Source organism: Ranitomeya variabilis, chromosome 1 (assembly GCF_051348905.1).
Source record: "Ranitomeya variabilis isolate aRanVar5 chromosome 1, aRanVar5.hap1, whole genome shotgun sequence".
Taxonomy (NCBI): domain Eukaryota; kingdom Metazoa; phylum Chordata; class Amphibia; order Anura; family Dendrobatidae; genus Ranitomeya; species Ranitomeya variabilis.
Genome location: NC_135232.1, coordinates 749,418,484 through 749,439,462, shown reverse-complemented (window position 1 = coordinate 749,439,462; position 20,979 = coordinate 749,418,484). Strand labels below are relative to the sequence as shown.

General features: G+C 41.2%; 1 protein-coding gene across 1 annotated transcript in view; it reads right to left on the bottom strand.

Moving 5' to 3' along the window:
• Positions 1-8,326: 8,326 nt before the first annotated feature.
• The window catches only part of GAK (cyclin G associated kinase), a 175,941-nt gene continuing 163,288 nt past the window's right edge, over positions 8,327-20,979 (bottom strand). The window contains exons 24-28 of the mRNA XM_077270235.1: positions 17,127-17,252; positions 15,850-16,050; positions 15,593-15,741; positions 10,859-11,035; positions 8,327-8,865 (exon numbers count right to left, since the gene is read on the bottom strand). Coding sequence (XP_077126350.1) covers positions 8,764-8,865; positions 10,859-11,035; positions 15,593-15,741; positions 15,850-16,050; positions 17,127-17,252 — 755 coding nt within the window. The 3' untranslated portion in view covers positions 8,327-8,763. The remainder of the gene's footprint in view (positions 8,866-10,858; positions 11,036-15,592; positions 15,742-15,849; positions 16,051-17,126; positions 17,253-20,979) is intronic.

The window sequence follows — 20,979 nt, the reverse complement described above, 5'->3', positions numbered from 1 at the left end:
AACTATTTGGACGACATGGAGCAAGCAAAGCTTTGCCGCAGGGAAAAATATTCCACTCCCATAGAAAACAGATTGAGAGCAAGTGAAAAATGTTGCTGAAATATGGTCTAAGAAGAAGAAGAGTTCAATCATTCATCAAAATTGACTGTGCACGAGGCAATTCCTTTATACACTGAAATTGTTAGAGATATTGCCCATGTGGTTACTGCTTTGCCACCAACCCTAGTGTAGAAAGGTTGTTTTCTAGCCTTAAAATAATTAGGTCAGAGTTGAGGTGATCTATGAAGGAGGATCTGATGGAGGCGATACTATTTCTCAAAACAAATTCATAGACTGCACAAATGTTATTCAGTACGTTTTTGTTGAAAACTTTTTTTTACACTGCATAGTGAATAATAAATTGCAATAAATATATTTTATGTTCTATCTAAATGGCTTGATTAATGTATCATAATAATGATTAACCCCTTAATCCCATATGACGTAATATCCTGTCGAGGTGACCTGGGACTTAATTCCCAGGGACGGGATAGTACGTCATAGGCGATCGGCCGCGCTCACGGGGGAGCGCGGCCAATCGCCGCCAGGTGTCAGCTGACTATTGCAGCTGACACCCGGCGCTATGTTGCAGGAGCGGTCACGGACCGCTCCCGGCACATTAACCCCCCGAACACTGCGATCAAACATGATCGCAGCATTTCGACAGCATAGGGAAGCATCGCGCAGGGAGGTGGCTCCCTGCGTGCTTCCCTGAGACCCTCGGAGCAACGCGATGTGATGGCGTTGCTCCGAGGGTCTCCTACCTCCTCCTCCCTACAGGCCCCGGATCAAAAATGGCTGCGAGGGCCATCCATGTCCTGCAGGGAGAAGCCTCCCTGCAGTGCCTGTCAGATCGCTGATCTGACACACTGCTTTGCAAAGTGTCTCCCCCCCCCACCCCGGAGCAATGTAAAAAAGTAAAAATATTTACATGTGTAAAAAAAAAAAAAAATTCCTAAATAAAGAAAAAAAAAATATTGTTCCAATAAATACATTTCTTTATCTAAATAATAAAAAACAATACAAGTACACATATTTAGTATCGCCGCGTCCGTAACGGCCCGACCTATAAGGGTATGTGCACACGTTGCGAATTCTCTGCAGATCCGCAGCGTTTTTTGCAGTGCAGAAGTGCTGCAGATCCGCAAGTGTTTTACAGTACAATGTAAATCAATGAGAAAAAAAAAAATGCTGTGCACACGTTGCGGAAAATCCGCTGCGGAAATGCTGCTGTTTAAAAGAAGTAGCATGTCACTTCTTTTTTGTGAATCTGCATCGTTTTTGTACCCATTCCATTATAGAAAACCGCAGGGGTAAAAAACGCAGCAAATCTGCAAGAAAACCACAGCAAAAACGCACAAAATACGCTGCGGAACCGCACAAAAAATGCGACAAATCCGCAGGTGCGTTTTCTGCCAGGAGAGGCAGAATCCGCACCAGAAATTCCTAAGCCTAATCCGCAACGTGTGCACATAGCCTAAAACTGTCCCACTAGTTAATAACCCCTTCAGTGAACACCGTAAAAAAAAAAGAGGCAAAAAACAACGCTTTATCATACCGCTGAACAAAAAGTGGAATAACACGCGATCAAAAAGACGGATATAAATAACCATGGTACCGCTGAAAACATCATCTTGTCCCGCAAAAAACAAGCCACCATACAGCATCATCAGGGAAAAAATTAAAAAAGTTAGTCCTCAGAATAAAGCGATGCAAAAATAATAATTTTTTATATAAAAGTTTTTATCGTATAAAAGCGCCAAAACATAAAAAAATGATATAAATGAGGTATTGCTGTAATCGTACTGACCCGAAGAATAAAACTGCTTTATCAATTTTACCAAACGTGGAACGGTATAAACGTCCCCCCAAAAGAAATTCATGAATAGCTGGTTTTTGGTCATTCTGCCTCACAAAATTCAGAATAAAAAGCTATCAAAAAATGTCACGTGCCCGAAAATGGTACCAATAAAAACGTCAACGTCCCGCAGAAAACAAGACCTCACATGACTATGCGGACCAAAATATGGAAAAATTATAGCTCTCAAAATGTGGAGACGCAAAAACTATTTTTTGCAATAAAAAGTGTCTTTTAGTGTGTGAGGGCTGCCGGTCATAAAAATCCGCTAAAAAACCCGCTATAAAAGTAAATCAAACCCCCTTCATCACCCCCTTAGTTAGGAAAAAATAATAACATTTCAAAAAATGTATTTATTTCCATTTTCCCATTAGGGTTGGGGCTACAGTTAGGGTTGGGGCTACAGTTAGGGTTGGGGCTACAGTTAGGGTTGGGGCTACAGTTAGGGTCAGAATTGGGGCTACAGTTAGGGTTACAGTTAGGGTTGGGGAAAAAAATAGGGTTAGGGCTAAAGTTAGGGTTTGGATTACATTTACGGTTGAAATTAGGGGTGTGGTTAGGGTTATGGTTTGGATTAGGGGTGTGTTGGGGTTAGGGGTGTGGTTGGGATTAGGGCTAGGGGCATGTTCGGGTTAGGGGTGTGGTTAGGGTTGGGATTAGGGGTGTGTTTGGGTTAGGGTTTCAGTTAGAATTTGTGAGTTTCCACTGTTTAGGCACATCAGGGGCTCTCCAAACGTGACATGGCGTCCGATCTCAATTCCAGCCAATTCTGCGTTGAAAACAGTGCTCCTTCCCTTCCGCGATCTACCATGCGCCCAAACGGGTTTATCCCAACATATGGGGTATCAGCGTACTCAGGACAAATTGGACAACAACTTTTGGGGTCCAATTTCTCCTGTTACCCTTGGGAAAATACAAAACCAGGGGCTAAAAAATAATTTTTGTGGAAAAAAAAAAAGATTTTTATTTTCACGGCTCTGCGTTATAAACTGTAGTGAAACACTTGGGAGTTCAAAGTTCTCACAACACATCTAAGTTCCTTAGGGGGTCTAATTTCCAATATGGGGTCACTTGTGGGGGGTTTCTACTGTTTAGGCACATGAGGCGCTCTGCAAATGCAATGTGACGCCTGCAGACCAATCCATCTAAGTCTGCATTCCAAACGGCGCGCCTTCCCTTCTGAGCTCTGCCATGCGTCCAAATGGTGGTTCCCCCCACATATGGGGTATTAGCATACTCAGGACAACAAATTTTGGGGTCCAATTTCTCCTGTTACCCTTGGGAAAATACAAAACTGGGGGCTAAAATATAAGATTTGTGGAAAAAAATAAGACTTTATTTTCACGACTCTGCGTTATAAACTGTAGTGAAACACTTGGGGGTTCACAGTTCTCAACACATCTAGATAAGTTCCTTAGGGGGTGTACTTTCCAAAATAGTTTCACTTGTGGGGGGTTTCCACTGTTTAGGCACATCAGGGGCTCTCCAAACGCGACATGGCGTCCTATCTCAATTCCAGTCAATTTTGCATTGAGAAGTCAAACGGCGCTCCTTCCCTTCCGAGCTCTGCCATGCGCCCAAACAGTGGTTTACCCCCACATATGGGGTATCAGCGTACTCAGGACAAATTGCACAACAACTCTTGGGGTTCAATTTCTCCTGTTACCCTTGGTAAAATAAAAAAATTTGGAGCTGAAGTACATTTTTTTGTGAAAAAAAGTTATATTCATTTTTTGTAAACATTCCAAAAATTCCTGTGAAACACCTGAAGGGTTAATAAACTTCTTGAATGTGGTTTTGAGCACCTTGAGATGTGCAGTTTTTAGAATGGTGTCACACTTAGGTATTTTCTATCATATAGACCCCTCAAAGTGACTTCAAATGTGATGTGGTCCCTTAAAAAAAAAAATGGTGTGGAAAAATGAGAAATTGCTGGTCAAATTTAACCCTTATAACTCCCTAACAAAAAAAAAAGTTGGTTCCAGAATTGTGCTGATGTAAAGTAGACATGTGGGAAATGTTACTTATTAAGTATTTTGTGTAACATATCTCTGTTATTTAAGGGCATAAAAATTCAAAGGTGGAAAATTGCGCAATTTTCAAAATTTTGGCCACATTTCCTTTTTTTCACAAATAAACGCAGGTAATATCAAATATATTTTACCACTATCATGAAGTACAATATGTCATGAGAAAATGTCAGAATCAAAAGGATTAATTGAAGCGTTCCAGAGTTATAACCTCATAAAAGGACAGTGGTCAGAATTGCAAAAATTGGCCCGGTCATTAACGTGCAAACCACCCTTGGGGGTTAAGCCTGATGTTACTATTTTACTACAGTAAATTTATAACTTAAACATGAGGCATGTATGAGGGAGTCTGAGTTGCAGTTGTGAAGTCTGTGTCATGGAAATTGAGGAGTCGGAGGTTTGGCTTACCGACTCCACAGCCCTGGTTGAAACTAGAAGTTTACATACAATATATAAAAAAAATATGCATGTTTTTCTCAATATCTGACATGAACTCAGAATACGCTTTTCCCGTTTTAAGTCAATTAGGATTACCATAATTATTATTTGCCAAATGCCAGAATAATGAGCGAGAGAGAGAATGTTTTAAGGCATGTTTATTACTTACTGCAAAGTCAAAAGTTTATATAATATGATATACCCAATTAACTTTAGAGCATTTCCTTGATGCCTCCACCTGTATACACTATGATTTTGAAAATGCAATTTGTTCCTTTTGAACTTTGGTTTCTTTCCTTCCATAATCTCGCTTAAAAATTGCTTCGTGGCTGTGTCTTCCAGCAAGACAATGACCCAAAACATACAGCCAAGGCAACAAAGGAGTGGCTCATAAAGAAGCACATTAAGGTCATGGAGTGACCTCGCCAGACTCCAGACCTTAATCCCATAGAAAACTTATGGAGGGAGTTGAAGCTCCGAGTTGCCAAGCGACAGCTTCAAAAAGAGAGATGATCTGCAAACAGGAGTGGACCAAAATTCCTCCTGACATGTGCGCAAACCTCATCAACTACAAAAAACGTCTGACTGCTATGCCTGTCATCAAGGGTTTTGCCAAGTATTAAGTCACCAGAGGGAAGTTGCCAGAGGGATCAAATACTTTTTTCTCACACATGGTCTAATGGTCTCTAAGGTAAAAAATTTATTTGACCAATGTTTCACTGTTAAACAGTGGGGACGGTGTTCTTCGGGTCATAGGCAGCATTTCTCTTCCTCCAAACAGTTAGTTGAGTTAATGCCAAAGACCTCAATTTTAATCTCATCTGACCACAGCACCTTCTCCCAATCACTCACAGAATCATCCAGGTGTTCATTGGCAAACTTCCGATGGGCCTGCACATGTGCCTTCTTGAGCAGGGGGGCCTTGCGGGCACTGCAGGATTTTAAACCTTTACAGCGTAATGTGTTACCAATGGTTTCCTTGGTGACTGTGGTCCCAGCTGCCTTGAGATCTTTAACAAGTTCCCCCCGTGTAGGTTTAGGCTGATCTCTCACCTTCCTCATGATCAAGGATAGCCCATGAGGTGAGATTTTGCATGGTGCCCCAGCTCAATATCGATTAACAGTCATGTTGTATTTCTATTTCTCACATTTTCTTACTATTGCATTTTCTCACCCAGCACCTTATATATGGTTTTGTAGCCCATTCCAGCTTTATGCAGGTCTATGATCTTGTCCCTGACAACTTTATAAAGCTCTTTGGTCTTGCCCATGTTGTAGAGGTTACAGTCTGATTAACTGTGGACAGGAGTCTTTTAAAAAGGTGACTATGTAAAACAGCGGTCTTTAATGCAGGTAACTCTTAATGGTTGGTAGGGGATCAAATACTTATTTCTCACTGCAAAATGAAAATAAATTTATATAATTTATACAATGTGATTTTCTGGATTTTATTTTTGATAGTCTATCTCTCAATGTTAAAATGAACCTACCCTTAAAATGATAGACTTTTCATGTCTGTCAGTAGGCAAACTTACAAAATCAGCAAGGGATCAAATACGTATTTCCTTCACTGTATACAAGAATGGAACAGAAGGTTGTTAAGGAAAATTACCCTATAAGAATTGTTCCCAGCGTCCGGTGATCTGACATTAGGAAGACCTGGACGCGAGGTCAGACTCCAAGGGGAGGAACCTTTTCTTTATAAATAGTAGTGATGAGCGAGTGTACTCGTTGCTCGAGTTTGGTCTCTGAGTATTTATGACTGCTCGGATAATTAGTTTTCCTTGCCGCAGCTGGATGATTTGCGGCTACTAGACAGCTTGATTACACGTGGGGATTCCCTAGCAACCAGGCAACACCCACATGTACTCAGGCTGGCTAGCAGCCGTTAATTATCCAGCTGTGGCAAGGAAAACGAAATCTCCGAGCAGTCACAAATACTCGGGAGACCACCCGAGCGTGCTCTGGAAATCCCGAGCAACGAGTATAGTCGCTCATCACTAATAAATAGGTATTAAATGGATGCTCCAGCAAAGCATGTGATCCATGTGCTGCACCACACTCATTCGGCCACATAAAGGGGCTGTGATACTATTACAGCACCCTCTATTTGTCATTTATGAAACTTAGGAAACTTCCTATTACCCAGGACCCTTCATAATGTATTCCATTTGCTTCTTTCTCAGCGCTGCTGAATTGCAACAATATTGTAACCCTGTGTGCCTGTGAAATGAAAACTGAAGCTGAGAAGAACCTCCACATGTGTCAGTTATAACCACACACAGCTCTACAGTGAGATCAGGAAAGCAGAGATCGGCCATTACATATCACACTGGCAACCATTACACGTCACACTGGTAACCATGTCACGTCACACTGGTAACCATGTCACGTCACTCTGGTAACCATGTCACGTCACTCTGGTAACCATGTCACGTCACTCTGGTAACCATGTCACGTCACTCTGGTAACCATGTCACGTCACACTGGTAACCATGTCACGTCACACTGGTAACCATGTCACGTCACACTGGTAACCATGTCACGTCACACTGGTAACCATTACACATCACACTGGTAACCATGTCACGTCACACTGGTAACCATTACACATCACACTGGTAACCATTACACATCACACTGGTAACCATGTCACGTCACACTGGTAACCATGTCACATCACACTGGTAACCATGTCACGTCACACTGGTAACCATTACACATCACACTGGTAACCATGTCACGTCACACTGGTAACCATGTCACATCACACTGGTAACCATGTCACGTCACACTGGTAACCATGTCACGTCACACTGGTAACCATGTCACGTCACACTGGTAACCATGTCACGTCACACTGGTAACCATTACACATCACACTGGTAACCATGTCACATCACACTGGTAACCATTACACATCAAATTGGTAATCCCCCTTCATTTAAAACAAGCTCTGGGGCAAAGTTATCTCCAGGCACCATCTGCCCTGGAGGAGGTCATTTATATAAAGCGATAAAAGAGGATTTAAAAACAACATTTGTGCAGTGTACTGCTGATTGTTGTCCTATGGACAGACTGTCCCACTTCAGCTGTAGATCTCTGCAGTTCATCCAGAGTGATCATGGGCCTCTTGGCTGCATCTCTGATCAGTCTTCTCCTTGTTTGAAATGAAAGTTTAGAGGGACGGCCGGGTCTTGGTAGATTTACAGTGGTATGATACTCCTTCCATTTCAATATGATCACTTGTACAGTGCTCCTTGGGATGTTTAAAGTTTTGGAAATCATTTTGTATCCAAATCCAGCTTTAAACTTCTCCGCAACAGTATCACGGACCTGCTTATTGTGTTCCTTGGTCATCATGATGCTCTCTGTGCTTCAAACAGAACCCCGAGACTATCACAGAGCAGGTGCATGAGTCTTGATTACACACAGGTGGTTTATATTTATCATCATTAGGCATTTAGGACAACATTGGATCATTCAGAGATCCACAATGAACTTCTGGAGTGAGTTTGCTGCACTGAAAGTAAAGGGGACGAATAATATTGCACGCCCCACTTTCAGTTTTTGAATTTCCACAAAAATTTTAAATAACCAATAAATTTTGTTCAACTTCACAATTGTGTTCCGCTTGTTGTTGATTCTTCACCAAAAATTTACATATTGTATCTTTATGTTTGAAGCATGATATGTGGGACAAGGTTGAAAAGTTCCACGGGGCCGAACACTTTCACAAGGCACTGTAGGTATGGTGGGTAGACATGTTGAAGAGCTTGCTACACCTGACATTTTCTGACCTTGATGGGATGCAATAAATGTCTGACAGAATCTGGTACCAATGCTAGGACTCACTTATTTCAAGAAATAGTGAGGTGCCCTCATCTATAAATTTCTGTGTCAGCCTAAAAAATAAACGAATATTCACAAGAAATTTTTCATTATTCTCAGGGAAAAGAAATACAATTTTGAAGTGTTTAATTTTGTACACAATGCAATGGAAATGATTACATATTTACTATAAGTGAAAAATTTACATCTAGTAATTTTTAGAAAACAGATCCATCAAGTAATAGGTGTCCATCATTAAATATAGTAGGGTTCCAGGCTTAGTATGTAAACTGCAATTCACTGCTCATTACCAGGCAAGTCCAACTGTTTTTTTTCTTACCGATGGCATGAATAATGCCCTAACAGATGATCTGGAATGCAATTACATGATACAATAAGGTGACAGTCCTTAATGCAGAAAATATGATCACTTGTAAACTATCATATTGTATGTACAAATAGATTGTGTTCTGCTGCTTGGGGAACAGCTTAAAACCAGAGCGGAACAGACTAAAAACAGAACAGACCAGATATACAATGGATGCAGATCTTTTCAGAGGTTAGATTTTAAAAAAGGGCTCTAGATCCTTGATTTTCAAATTCTGACCAGGCATCATTCAGCTCCATGAATATCATTTTGGCATATTGTTCATATGGTTGTCCAGTGGCCTAAAATGAAAAAGACACTACAGTATTATTGATTCACTTGCATATCCATTAACATTACACGTCTGTTTTGCTGCAAATATGACTTCTAGCCACTGATATAGTGTCTGCCGTTATTTTGTCTAAACCATCAGCCGAATTACGCATTTATGTGCCGTCACGTAGACCAGCTCATAGGACTTGTATAGGACATGTTTATGGCAACTAAAGGTCTTCTTTACGGGTAGCAGATTGTAATTTTTTTGACTGATCTAAATGCCACTGTTCACCTGGATCTGGTTTTGTTTTCTTATTTTATTCCTGCACCATTCCATTCCTGAGATAGGGTCAAATATTTCCTGTTTGCACAGGTAGTCTTGTTAGCCAAGAGGGCGTGATGCTAACCTCTTCTCTGTGGGAGGTCCACCACCCCTTGGTTAGCAAGACTAAACTTATTTACAGGGAGTTGGGGCCATATCTCAGGAATAGAAAATGGCAGGGTAAAAAGAAAGAACACGCTGGGTATAAAATAACAGTGACATCTAGGAAATAAGCAATAAAAAAAACCCACATACACAATTATTGTAAGTGACCGATCCTCTTTGACCCCTTAACGACCAGAGGTTTTTCAGTTTTTGCGTTTTCGTTTTTTGCTCCCCTTCTTCCCAGAGCCATAACTTTAGGTTTCCATCAATATGGCCATGTGAGGGTTTGGTTTTTTTTGCGGGGACAAGCTGTACATTTGAACTTTTAACATATTATGTACTGGAAAACGGGAAAAAAATTTTTGTGGCAAAATTGCCAAAAAAAGTGAAATGCCAGAGGTTTTTTTTGCCATTATGATTCTCCAGGTCATTACGAGTTCATAGACCCCAAACATGTCTAGGTTCTAATTTATGTAAGTGGTGAAAAAACATTCCAAAGTTTGTTGAAAAAAAAGAAAAAAATTGTGCCATTTTCCGATACCTGTAGCATCTCCATTTTTTGTGATCTGTGGTTTGGTGAGGGCTTATTTTTTGCATGCCGAGCGGACGTTTTTAATTATACCATTTTGGTGCAGATACGATCTTCTGATCGCCCATTATTACATTTTAATGAAATGTTGCGGAGACTAAAAAAAGTAATTCTGTCGTTTTTACTTTTTTCTCGTTACACCGTTTGGCTATCGGGTTTATTTTTTTATATTGATAGATCGGGCGATTCTGAACGTGGTGATACCAAATATGTGTATATTTGATTTTTTTTGTATTGTTTTATGTTGAATGGGGGGTGATTTGAACTTTTATATTTTTAAAACTTTTTTTTATTTTTGGCATGCTTCAATAGTCTTCATGGCAGACTAGAAGCTGCAGTTGTCTGATCTCCTCTGCTACACACAAGCGATGATCAGATTGCCTGTGTGTAGCAGAAATATTCACTTGCTATCAGTGCCGACCACAGGGCGGTTCTCATACCAATCCGGCAATGACAGCCATAGAGGTCTGCTGGAGACCTCTGGTTGTCATGCCGACCCATCGGTCACCCGCGTTCATGTGACGGGGTTACCGATGGGCGGATAAAGGATGCGCTTTCGGTAAGTACGAGTTACGAGGTAACGGCTGTTGCAGGCACGTGTCAGCTGTATACATTTGCTGACATGTGCCCGGTAAGGTGGGGCTCAGCGCTGGAGCCCGTACCAAACAGGGGGAGTCCGACGTGGGAATATTATTACGCCCATCGTCGGAAAGGGGTTAATTGGTGACCCATTTTAAAGCAAATTATGAAACTGTGCTGTCCTATTTAAGACATTTCCTATATGCCCTACTGGCCCATATGGATGTCATAGGGGTTAGTATATTGCAAGGAATGACTTCTACTGCGGCATTAGAAACAAATGTTGCCTATTCATTTGAGCAGGAAATGAGGGAAGGACGCTTCCGACAGCCAATCAGCTTGCCTGCTTTTAGTTTTTGGCATCATCAACAGTAATCACTGGCACAGCTTCATTGTAAGCAGATGATGAAATAAGAATTTTTACCTTGTCAGGATGAACCACAAGCACTGCTTTTCTGTAGTATTTCTTCACTTGATCTGGTGTTACCAACTCAGACATATTCACTGGTTTCCATTTTGTTTCACCTTCCCAAAGCACGGTGTGAAGTGTAGAAATTAAAGCTCTTATATTTCGCTCTTTTCCTTCAATCCAATCTAAAATCTAGAGTAAAAAATAGGAACACGTAATGTTAAAGGGAATCCGTAACCAGGTTTCTTTAACAAATCTAAGAGCAGCAGACCCTGATTCCGGGAATGCACCACTTATTGGTCTAGTTTACAAAATCACGGTTTTATCAGCATAAGATTATCATAGATGACAATTTGGCCTGCGATCCCCCCCCCACTGATTTGCAGCATTCTGGGTACACTATGCATAGACGGAAAACTGCCTATCAGTGGTGGGGGTGGGGCTATACAGAGCTTGGCATTCAGAGAACCATCAATAGAACAAGGAAAAGTTTGGCACTTCCATCCCACGATGTGTAAAAATCTCAAACTTTATTTTGAATTAATTAAAAACATGGAATGCAATAGAACATTCAAACCTGGCGAGTTTCTGGCGTCCAAACGCCCTTAGTCATAGGAGATTCCTATCGCTTTACAATAAGAAAATACCTGAATTAGTAATAAGGGTAGTGTTCTCATGACCTACGTTGATGGCAAATTAACAAGTTCTGCAAAACTAATTCTTCTCTACCATGCAACAAACAGGTAACACTGCTATATTCTTGAAAAGGTGGTGGTGCAGCTTTCCTTCAGGGGGCTTCTATAGATCGATATACTGACTCGTGCACCAGTGTTATCCCTGAACCTAACAGCCTAGGTTAGAAGATTTCCACTGAAGAACTCGCCATTCGATCACCCTCACTGTCAAAAAGTTTTTTCTATTATCTAATCTGTGTCTCCTCCCATTCAGATTCATCCCATTGCTTCTAGTCTTTCTTTGTGCAAATGATAATAAAGCTGATCCCTCTACATTATGACAGTCCTTGAGATATTTGTAGACAGCTATTAAGTCTCCTCTCAGTCTTCTCAAACATTGTTTGCAGACTGCTCACCATTCTCTGAACTTGCTCCAGTTTGTTGATGTCTTTTTCAAAATGTGGTGCCCAGAACTGGACACAGTATTCCAGATGAGGTCTTACCAAACAGGAGTAGACAGGGATTATTATTTCACGTATTGTAGACTGTATGCTTCCGTTAATGCAACTCAAAATTGTGTTTGCCTTTATTGCAGCTGCATCACACTGATGACTCATGTTCAGTGTTTGATCTATCAGAATACCTAAGTCTTTTCACATTTGTGGTTGTTCGCCCTATTCCTTCTATTGTGTATATGATTATTCCCTCCAAGCTTTGGGTCATCAGCAAATTTTATCAGTTTACCTTCAATTCTTTCATCTAAATAATTGATAAAGATGTTGAACAACACAGTGCCCAGGACAGAGCCCTGTGGTAAGTGCACTTGAGATATTCTTCCAATTGGATGTGCTATCATTCATGACCACTCTTTGGGTCCGATCACTAAGCCAGTTATGAATCCACCTAACAGTTGCCTTGCTTATTCCATATTTGGTCATTTTTTCAATAAGGATCGTATGAGATACTTCGTCAAATGCTTTGCTGAAGTCAAGATATACTATTTCTACTGCATTTGCCTGATCCACCCAGTCAGTAATTCGATCATAGAAGGAAATTAAGTTAGTCTGACATGACTTATTAGTGACAAACCCAACCTATGCTGGCTCTGATTTAACATTTCATTCTCATCCAGATACTTGCATACATGTTGTTTAATAATTTGTTCAACGATATTTCCTGGTATAGAAGTCAGGTTCAGTGGCCTATAGTTCCCTGGGTCCACAAGTTCTTCCCCTTTTTGATGATGTGGACAATTTTTACTCTTCTCCAGTCTTCTGGGACTTCTCCTGTTTTCCAAGAATTTTCAAAGATTATGGAGAGTGGTTCAATAATTTACTCTATCTCCTTCAGTACCCTATAATGTAATTCATCTGGACCTGGAGACTTGAATTCACTTATGTTAGTTAAGTGTTCCCTCACTATCTCTCCATTTATAGATAGTGTGGATTCTTCTATTCCTTCAATAGCACAGTGAAGATCAGTTGATGTTACATTTATTTTATGAGAATACAGATGCAAAATAGGAATTTAAAAGTTCGGTCTGCTCAACATCATTTTCTTTACCACTTCACCATTTTCATCCTGTAAAATGCCTATAGCATCTTAGACTTTTCTTTTACTTTTGACATAACCCCAAAATCCTCTTATTGCTTTTGATGTCACTTGCAAGCCTTAATTCCTTTTCAGCTTTAGATAATTGATTGCGTGCGTGCCCTGCAGACAGCATTATACTCTTCTTTAGATATGCCTTGCTCGTTCCGTTTGATTAACATTTCATTCTTCCTTTTTTAACATGTGTTTAAGATCTGTGTTCATCCATTCCGGTTTCCTTAAATGCTTTCTTTTCTTCCCTCTTTTAGGGATTGTTAACTATTGTGCTTTGAGAATCTTAGTTTTCAAAATTTCCCATCCTTCCTGGACATTTCTGCTCTTAAGGACAGCCAGCCTTTGGATCCCTATCCACCGAGTTCCTTAAATTGGGCAATTCTAAAGTCCAACTTTGAAGTCTGAGTCTTCCCTTCAGAAGTCTTCCTCGTCTAGTTACCCAAAATTCCATGATGGCATGATCGCGGCCTCTTGGGGTGCCAACCACCCTTCCATCCTTGTTTATAAGAATTAGATTTAAGGTAGCAAATTCCCTTTTTTCTCCTCTACTTTTTGGAAGATAGAGTTGTCAGCAAGAAAGCGAGATTCAGAACAAATGTCTGGATAGTTGAAATCTCTCAATCACTATGTCAAATTTTTTTTGAGAACTTGGCCATCTACTGCATAAAGTGCTCATTAAGATCTTCAGCTTGCCCAGGTGGCCTGTAGTAAACACCTACAATGGTGTCCTTTCCATTGTCCTCTCCTTGTATACTTACTCAAACAGTCTCAACAGAACTCCCAGACTCTGAAGCTTGGATCTCTGTAGAGATATTTTCTTTTCTAACATACAATGTGACACCTTCTCCGCAATAAGTTATATCCTTCTAGGCTGGAATTCCAATCATGTGTATCATCCCACCAAGTTTAAGTGATGCCAATCATATTTCTTTTCCTGCATTCGTAGCTTCAGTTCTCCTTGTTTGTTGCCCATGCTGTGTGCATTTGTATAGAAACATCTTAGATTGTGATTTCTCTTTCTCCAATACTTTTATTATTCAGATTTTTTGTCTTTGTTCTTCCTTTCCACTTCTAATAGCAGAGTTCTCAATAGTATTTGCTCGCAGTGTGGCTTTCCCTGGCTTTTGCTTTCTTTGCAACAATGTTCTAGTTTAAAGCTCTCCTGATGAGTGTAGCAAGGTGACTTCCAAAAATGCGTTTTCCAATCTTAGTCCATCTCAAGCAAGTAGTCCATCGTATAGGTAATTCAGTCCATGATACAGGAATCCAAATCCTTGCTTACGGCACCATAGAAGTAGCCAGTTGTTTACCTGTAGAATCTTGTTCCACCTCTTTGTTCAATGGCCATCCACTGGGAGGGTGGATGAGAAGACCACCTGCGCTCCCAGTTCTTTTAGTTTCTTGCCCAAGTCTTCAAAGTCACTGCAGATTGTTTCCAGGTCGATTCTTGTGGTGTCATTTGTCCCCACATGTATTGTCATCTGTAGCTGAGAAGAGTCCTGATATCCTGTTAGATACATCTTTGATTTTTGTACCTGGAGGACAGCACATTTCTCTTGAGGCTATATCCGGTCTGCAGATAGCGGCCTTTGTTCCCGTCAACAGGGAATCCCCCATGTATGTTTCTTCTTCACAACATTTTTCTTTCTCCATCCAAGAGTGCTTAAAAGGTTGTTCTTCACTGTTCTTCTGCATTAGAACCTGTTACTGGTCCCTGAGCATTATGGGTGCTTACTGCCTCATGATCCTCCTGCTTCTCTGGGTCAAGGCTTCCATTTTGCTGTTTCTTCAGGTGCACTACAAATTTCTTCTCTTTCTGCACTGTGAAGAGATACTTCTACTCTGTCTAAGAACTCCTCACCTTCCTTAATTTTCTATGTGGCTGTTCACTCTTCTAGACTTTGCAACTTTTCCTCCAACAGGGACACAAACTTGCATTTTTTGTCAAATGAAGCTTGGCTTTTCCACTGGCGAGTCTGTGAACATGTAGCATGCATTGCAGATCACCAATGGTTACTGGCCTCTTCCATATTCTTAATGTTTATATAATGCTAAAGCGGTGAAGAACATGTCAAAATTCAAGTGGCTTTCCGATGTCCTCCTTTCCGCTGCAACAACCAAAATCCAGACTCTTCACTTATCACAGAATGCACTAGGAAAATGCAAATGATCTTCGCAGGACTTCTGTCCTGGCTTTAACTTTTGTGAATTCCTTATTCTCTCCCCTCCTTTTGCTACCCAGTTTCTTAAGGCATTTATTTTGTGTGCTCTAATGTTTATTATCACTTCCACAACTAGAATCCAGTTTTACAGCCCAAATATACATTTATTAAACAATTGAAAAAAAAATAAATCATTTTATACTGGTGATGTCTTCTTCCCTGTTATCTGTTATTTTAGGCCATGGAGAAACGGAATATACTGTTATTCAGTAGTGTAGTATGATTAGTAAAACTAGTTCAAAGCTTACTTTCAATTTTAAGGGATCCATGTCTTTAGTCATCTCTTGTCTTCTCATTTCAGCGATTGTCTTTGGACCCTTTCTGTCAGTTTTTGCAGAAAATCCCTGATTGGTGAGCAAATCGCCAAAGTCACTCTCTGTCACTTTTGGTTTTGGCCCTTTAAAAAAACAAAAACAAACAAAAAACAAAACAAACAAATATTTAATTTTTAAAAGAAAAAAAATACAACTGAAAATATAGATAAAAAAAAGCTATTTTTGCTTACCAAATCCTGGTGCCCTTATTCCTCTTTCTTCTCTGCCACCGATCACACTAAAATTTACAATGTAATTGGGCTTCGTGTTGATGCCAGTTTTAGGCTGAGACTGCCATGAAGTATTTGTGGTTTGTGGTTTAGCAGATGGTTTGGAGTTGTTATTTTGAAACGACTTTTCATTGGCCCTGGCAGAAAACGGTGTGGAAGATGCTGAAAAAGAAAAACTTCTTAAGAGCTAAATTTGATTTTTTTTTTTTACTTTCGGTAATTAAAGGGAACCTACCACCCCGTTTTTTTAAAAATTAGATAAAAATAGTGTGAAATAGGGGCAGAGCTGGGCTTTACATTAGTGCCTTTTCGGTGCCTTTACACCCCCGTTAGGCTGCCCAAATACCTTTGTGAAGTGGCCGTTTTCTGCTGTCACTCAAGTGGGTCAGGTCGGATGGGCGTGGTCACAGCGCTGTTTGTCCCCCAGGATCCTGCTCATCATTACGTTGGTGGCGTAGTGGTGTGCGCATGTCCAGCAGGCGAATCCACTGCCCAGGAGATGAATAACGGCGCGGTCTTCGCTATTCAGCCGTTTACTGGTGGGCGCGGCCATCTTTCCTGTGGCCGCGCCTGCGCAGATGGAGCGCTCTGCTGCCCGGGACTTCAGGAAAATGGCCGCGGGATTCCGCGCGTGCGCAGATGGAGATCGCGGCGGCCATTTTCCTGAAGCCTCGGGCAGCAGAGCGCTCCATCTGCGCAGGCGCGGCCACAGGAAAGATGGCCGCGCCCACCGGTAAACGGCTGAATAGCGAAGACCGCGCCGTTATTCATCTCCTGGGCAGTGGATTCGCCTGCTGGACATGCGCACACCACTACGCCACCAACGTAATGATGAGCAGGATCCTGGGGGACAAACAGCGCTGTGACCACGCCCATCCGACCTGACCCACTTGAGTGACAGCAGAAAACGGCCACTTCACAAAGGTATTTGGGCAGCCTAACGGGGGTGTAAAGGCACCGAAAAGGCCCTAATGTAAAGCCCAGCTCTGCCCCTATTTCACACTATTTTTATCTAATTTTTAAAAAACGGGGTGGTAGGTTCCCTTTAAGTTAGGAGACATACATAAAAGGGAATGCATACATAATGGAGGAAAATGAGGAATGAAAAAAGTCAGACACTGAAGTCTGGAGTCGGATCAGAAGCCATGTAGATCTCTTTGACTTGAATTAGGCAGCTTTACTTTATTGGCCTTATCTCTAGGATGTTGAAGCAGCACTAACCAAAAGCATTGCATTACCTTTCTTTTGAAATGAAGAGCCAATACTATTAAGATCAGAAAATGGATCAAAACTGGAGGGCTTTGCTTTAACAAAGGATGAACTTGAAGATGTGCTCATCGTGCCGGATGGTGTAACAGATGAACCTAAGAGATTGAGAAGCAAATTAAAGAAAGTAAAAAGTAACAATTGTCTTTATTAAATTTTATTTACCATATTAACTATATGATAAAACTGACCTGGTATTCCCCAGGTCAGTGCGAGTACGGAGATCCAGAACATATGATGGTTCTTTTTTATATAAGTGGTGAAAAAAATTCTGAAATTTGTATGGGGTAACAAAAAAAAAAAAAAAGGGAACCGAATTACCAGAATTGGGTTTTGTAAGAACTCTCCACTACAGCACCACAGCAGTTTGCCTCCCCATCCTAATTAGGGACAGGATACACAAAGAGGTTTAAATAGCCCCTCCTCCATCCTTTGTATTTTTCTAAAAGACCACACCAGTGTGAATGATTCCAATATTTAACAACGATCAATTAATCAAAGAACAGAAACAAGGGGGGGCACACTACCCGTGCTGTCGTGGAGGATTATAAGAAACCGAATTACCTGTAAGTCTAAATCTATTTTCTGTAATCCACTCCACATCAGCACCACAGTAGAAATATCAAAGAACAACGCTAGGGAGGGACAATTGCCTGGAGGACTTTACGAGCAAAGGCCAAATTTTTTATAGACATTAAATCTAATCTATAGTGCTTAGTAAAGGTATGGACCGAGGGCCAGGTGGCAGCTCTGCAGATCTGCTGGATGGCTGCACTAGCCCATTCAGCTGAGATAGACAAAGCGCTGGTGGAATGAGCTTTCAGTGATACAGGAGGAGACATATGTTTCTATGATTGCTTTCTTGATCCAATTTACCAGGGGACTTTTTGAAGCTTTTTCCCCCTTTGGTCCATAGTACTGGACAAAAATGTTCTGATCCTTCTTCCAAGCAACTGTTTGCTCCAGACAGTAGAGAACAGTCCATGGGATGTCCAATGAATAAAACTCCATTTCTCTGCAGCCCGTAGGGTTTTGGCAAAAGTAAGGGAGGATTATTTCTTGGGACATTTGGAACGCTGGGCAAAAAAGTTGGGTCTAGCCAGAGCACCATCCTATCCTCCAGGATTCTCAAATAGAGTTCTCTAATGGATAAGGCCTGGATCTCACAGACTCTCCTTGTGGTTGTTATGGCTACCAAAAAATGTGCTTTTCAGGATAATTTGTCCATCTGAATTTGGTTTATTGGTTTGAACGGCATCAAAGGCCTTGGAGTACCAAATTCAGGTCAACAAGATCGAACTACATTCTATTTCCTCAGATGTAATCTAGAGGTTGCAGTCATGAATCTTTTTATCAAATCGGTGATCTGCCAAATTTTGGCCAAAAAGGATCTTAAGGCTGGCACCTAGACCTTAGTACTAGGTTTTAACCCTTTTGAGAGACCCTCTTGTAGAAAAGTAAATATCCTGACTGTCTGGACGAAATGGATCTAGCAGAGTAGACCGACAAGCTAAAGCGAAAGTTTTCCATATTTTACCATAGATGGCATTTGTGACCAGTTTTCTGCTTGTTTGCAGGTCATGTATGATGCAGTCAGAGAGGCCTCTAGCTTTCCGAATCTAGGCTTCAGAAGCCACCTAGCGGATATATCAAACCTTGATGTAGAAGGTTATGGTTTGGAGGAACGATTAGAGGATCCTCCTGTTTCAGGACATTCAATGCCCCCAACCAGCTTTTTTTTTTTTTGGCCACAGAGGTGCTAATGGTTTTTACTTTCCCCATTCTGAATTTTTGCAATATCCTTGGTAACAAGTGAATTGTACGAAATGCGTAGTCCAACCTGAATTTCCAAGGGTGTGCGAATGCGTCTACCTTTGCCGCAGTATCATTTGGATTGAGAGAAATATAGACCTACTTTCGCGGTTTGATGACTAGCAAAAAGGTCTATTTATGGAAACCCCTATTTCTTGGTTAGCATTTGGAAAATTTTGGTATTCAGGCTCCATTCTCCAGGATGTATAACTGTTCTGCTTAGGAAGTCCACTTGAATATTTTCAGAACCGTTTAGATAAAGGGCCAACAAGGTCAGGAGGTGTTGTTCCACCCAATCAAAGATTCTTGCTGAGACATCTCACAGGTTTCCACATTTTGTGCTCTCTTGATGTTTTAAGTGACTCACTGCGGTCATATTGTCTGAATAAATCCTGACATGAGTTCCCTGCAGTAAGGATTTTGCTGATCTGAGGGCTTCTTCTACAGCTCTTATTTCTCTGAAGATTGACGGTCTTTGATCACCTTCCAAGGGGTCTGGCGGAAGGACAAAGACAGAATGGCTCCCCAATCACTCTTGCTGATGTCTGTAATTGATGATAGGGGATGCTGCATCCACGATGTTCCTTTTGCCAGATTTTCTGGGCTGAGCCACCATCTGAGTGACGCTTTAACATAATGAGGTAGGTGTACCCAATGTTAAAGTTAGGTACGCAGGATGCATGCAGACGTAGGCGAAGCAGAATGGAAGAGGTGCGGCAGTGGGCGGGGCTTCACGGAAGAAGTATGCAGCCCTCTGCAGCTCTGCCCAACGCAAATGTGAAACCAGCCTTAGAGAAATTTGCTTAGGTTGCCATTTTCTGAGACCTGTGGAGTCTCCATTTTTCAGGATCCGGGGTTGGGTGATGGTTTATTTGTTTTAATCAATATCATTTCTGGGTAAATACGATGTTTTGATTGCCTGTTATTGCAATGTTGCGCGGACAAGAAATCCTAATTCTGGAGTTTTGATTTTTTTCTCATTTACTGATTGGATGAATTTACTTTATATTTTAATAGATCGGACATTTCTGAACACAACAATACCATATTTTTTTCTTAAATGTTTTATTTTAATTCCTGTAAAAGCAGGGCGATTAGAACCTTTTTTTTATGTGATTTTTTTCTATTTTTACTGACTTCAATACTCTCTTTAGGAGACTTGAAGCTATAATCATCTGGGTGCCTATGCTACACATAGCAGTGCTTTGTGTATCAGAAATCACGGGCCGGCGTTCATAGGAGAATCACAATGGCAGGCACAAGGGTTTTCTGCAGACCCCCCAGCTATCAGGACAACCCATAGGTGCCCAGCGATCATGTGACAGGGTGGCGATGGTGGAAACTTGTGACACGCTTCCAGACGGTGCTTGACGTGGTCAGTGATTGACAGTGGCATTTAACTGGTTAAAAGATGGGTTTGGATCCACCGCCGACTGTTAGAGGCACATGATAGCTGATCAGATCAGCTGTTACATGAGGGGAAAGATGCAGGCTCAGCGTCGGAGCCCACATCAAAAGGCAGAGACACTACCTTGGATGTACCTATACCTCCAAGGTCGTGAAGGGGTTTAAATAAGCTCTGTAGGCAGATTCTCAGGGAGATCAGAGTCTGGTCCATAGATCTTTACAGCTCATTTACAAATAGGAAAAACATGGATTTCTCTGGAGTAAGACAAAAGACTGCATATATCAAGTTATCTTACTCAGCCTCCTATAATCTACATGCCCAAGTAAACTACTTAGTAGAGTTGATCCTTCTGGCAGGTTCTCTTTAGCCATCAGTGGTTTGAGCCAATGTTATTACTGCGTTTACACAGAGGTAACAGGGTATTTGAAAAAGCACAAAGGCCAAGATATGGAGAGAAGCTTGTTGTGATTAGTAGATTTGTTGTGAAAACTGATGATTTTTAATGGAAGCTCTTCAGAAGATGAAAAGTAGAGGATGAGGGGAGCAGCCCACTGCTGCATATGCAAATTGCCATGTACCTTGGCCCTGTAGTAACATCCAAGTCA